Below are 2,500 nucleotides of genomic sequence, written 5' to 3'. Positions count from 1 at the left end.
GGAATTGAATTGTATTTCTTTGTATACTCTTTGTAAGCCACTTACTGTTAACTATGACACCAACTTGTCGTGAACTTTCCACAAGGGGCGCAAAAAGGCTCAGAAAGCACTCTATTGTGCGATACTGAAATATCAGAAACGGCTTTAATATATATATATATATATATATATATATATATATATATATATATATATATATATATATATATATAACGAATAAAACAACAAATAAAAAAAATAAAAAGATAATTAAAAAAAGGTTATTTATTCCGCTAACCCCGCCCACTTTATGATCTCACGCGTCTACCCGCTTCGTGTTTTGTTGCGTGACGCGCGCCTGACGTCACGGCGGCGCATGCGCGGTACAGTCCGTCTGCCCAGCGCTTCCTAAACACGGATTCAAACTCTTGCGGGTAAACTTTTGATTTATGCTCCGTTTCCCCGCGTGTCGTCTGAACGGAGACCTCCGCCCCTCCGCGTCCACCGCTCCCCGCTCGACCCGGTCGGTTGAGTCGAAGCGCAAACATTCAGCGACAGACCTAAAAACACCGACAATCTGCGAGGTGAAGAACGTAAACACGCTCACCAGACTTAATCGTTATGAATACACGACTAATTGCACTAACAACATGTGCAACGCTATTGGACGTTTACTATAGCTTTCACAGAGGCCGTTATCACAGACTGTTATCGTTTAGTACGAAGATATATATATATATATATATATATATATATATATATATATATATATATATATATATATATATATATATATGAAAAATACATTTTACTGTGGTGCCAATACAAACATCTTCCAGTGGGGTATGAAAGCTAGTTATCTCCTTTAAGCTAAGTTGTTTTTACTTGGCTCATTGGCAGATATTCGTGTACGTTTTGATCAATAACTCATTTGAACACTTGGTTTGTATCATTTTGCTGCTTGGTGAGTGTATATTGATTCAAGAGTCTTGGGAAAAAGTGCGTGTTTTTGTGTTTTTTTTTGTAGTGGTGTTTGTGTGGTTGGAAGCAGAGCTATTCAAGCCCTTCACGTGGACGCCGTAAGTGCATGAGTAAATGAAACCCCTTGTTTCCTCGCCCGTCAGACGCTGATGAGCCCATGGCGTCGTCCTCTGAGGTGAACGTGCACATGGAGGAGGTGGTGGTGGTCACGACCCCTGACACCGCCGCTCAGCCTTCGTCCGCCGAGGAGGAGAAGAACATACTGGTGGCGACGGATCTGGAGCGGTCCGGGTGAGCGTTCAGCTCTTTATCTCCCGTCACGCGCCTCTTTCAGGCTCACAGCCGGGTTTTTGTCTTTTCCTGCGCAGGGAAAGCGTTACGGAGCAAAGCATGGAGGCCGAGAACGAGCCTGACGCCGCCATCTCCCTTCCCAAGGACACCGTGTTGGGTATTTATTGCCTTTCGCCGATTAAAAACAGATAATATGAAGTTAAAACGAGAAATCGTGACTCAAGGAGGTCTGCGGCGCAGAGACTTGAGGCCAGATTTAAAGGAAGCCGTGGTGTTAAATGTCGCATAAACTGCAAAAAACGAACGCACAGAGAAAACCTGAGTCAAAACGCATTGATTCGAGATGCGCATCGCACGTAAAAGGTTTTGTTTTCAGAGAGACTGAACAAAATTAAATCGGTTTGTATCAAACGAGAGCAAATGTGGCCAAAAAATGGCTCGTTTTCCATTTTAAATTTTTTTATTTTATTTTTTTTGGCCCATTGACAGACATTTGTGCTTGTTTTTTTTATCAAAAACGAAATTTAATTTAATTTTGCAGAAAATGTGTGTTACAAAGCTACACTGTTTTCATATTTGTTGTATTTTAATTTTAAAACTAGCCGTTTTGTTATTTTTAACTATATGACTTATTTATTCAAAGATTAAAAATTTGGTTTTAATGATTTTTGCATTTCACCTTTCAATTAAAACGAGAACGGTTGCTTTGACAGCTTGCTGAATTAGTTTTATTTCCAATCATATTTTATTGTAACTAATTAAATTTAAATTATTTTGAAAGTATAATCACCCTGTGCGACCCTTCGGCACGCGCATTTTAGCGAAACGTAATTTTGCTAATGAAGTTTTTATTGTTGTTTTTATTGGAGCGCGCCGTGTTTGTTATATTTACGCAGTGAAAATATCTGAAGATGCAGACGTCGAGGGGGATGTTCTCTACCCGATAACCTGTGGAGACAGCAAAGCCAACCTTGTCTGGAAGAAGTTTGTGTGTCCGGGGATCAACATCAAATGTGTGCAGGTAAACATGCGATAAAAATCCGTTTTTTTAAGACATTATAACATCGTTTGGACACTTTTTGATTGAATGGCTTGTTCTTAAATTAGATGATCGCTATTTATTGTCGTGTCCTGCTTTTAGTCAATGCATTAATAAGTAAATAATGCTATTGTGCTTGTATTATTAAGTTACTGTTACGTTTGCAGCAGTGCTGATTGCTCATAAAAAAAAAAGATTTTATATTTCTCA

General features: G+C 39.3%; 1 protein-coding gene across 4 annotated transcripts in view; it reads left to right on the top strand.

Moving 5' to 3' along the window:
* Positions 1 to 355: 355 nt before the first annotated feature.
* Positions 356 to 2,500, top strand: part of gmeb2 (glucocorticoid modulatory element binding protein 2) — a 9,081-nt gene continuing 6,936 nt past the window's right edge. The window contains exons 1-4 of one of the 4 annotated variants that reach the window (XM_043230328.1): positions 356 to 413; positions 1,104 to 1,251; positions 1,329 to 1,408; positions 2,148 to 2,272. In XM_043230328.1, the coding sequence (XP_043086263.1) occupies positions 1,118 to 1,251; positions 1,329 to 1,408; positions 2,148 to 2,272 (339 nt within the window). In that variant the 5' untranslated portion in view covers positions 356 to 413; positions 1,104 to 1,117. The other 3 variants (XM_043230327.1, XM_043230325.1, XM_043230324.1) reach the window with 3 other exon arrangements.

Source organism: Puntigrus tetrazona, unplaced genomic scaffold (genome assembly GCF_018831695.1).
Source record: "Puntigrus tetrazona isolate hp1 unplaced genomic scaffold, ASM1883169v1 S000000148, whole genome shotgun sequence".
In the NCBI taxonomy this organism is placed as follows: Eukaryota; Metazoa; Chordata; class Actinopteri; order Cypriniformes; family Cyprinidae; genus Puntigrus; species Puntigrus tetrazona.
Note: the sequence above shows the minus strand (reverse complement) of the source record. Positions and strands in the feature narration are given on the sequence as shown.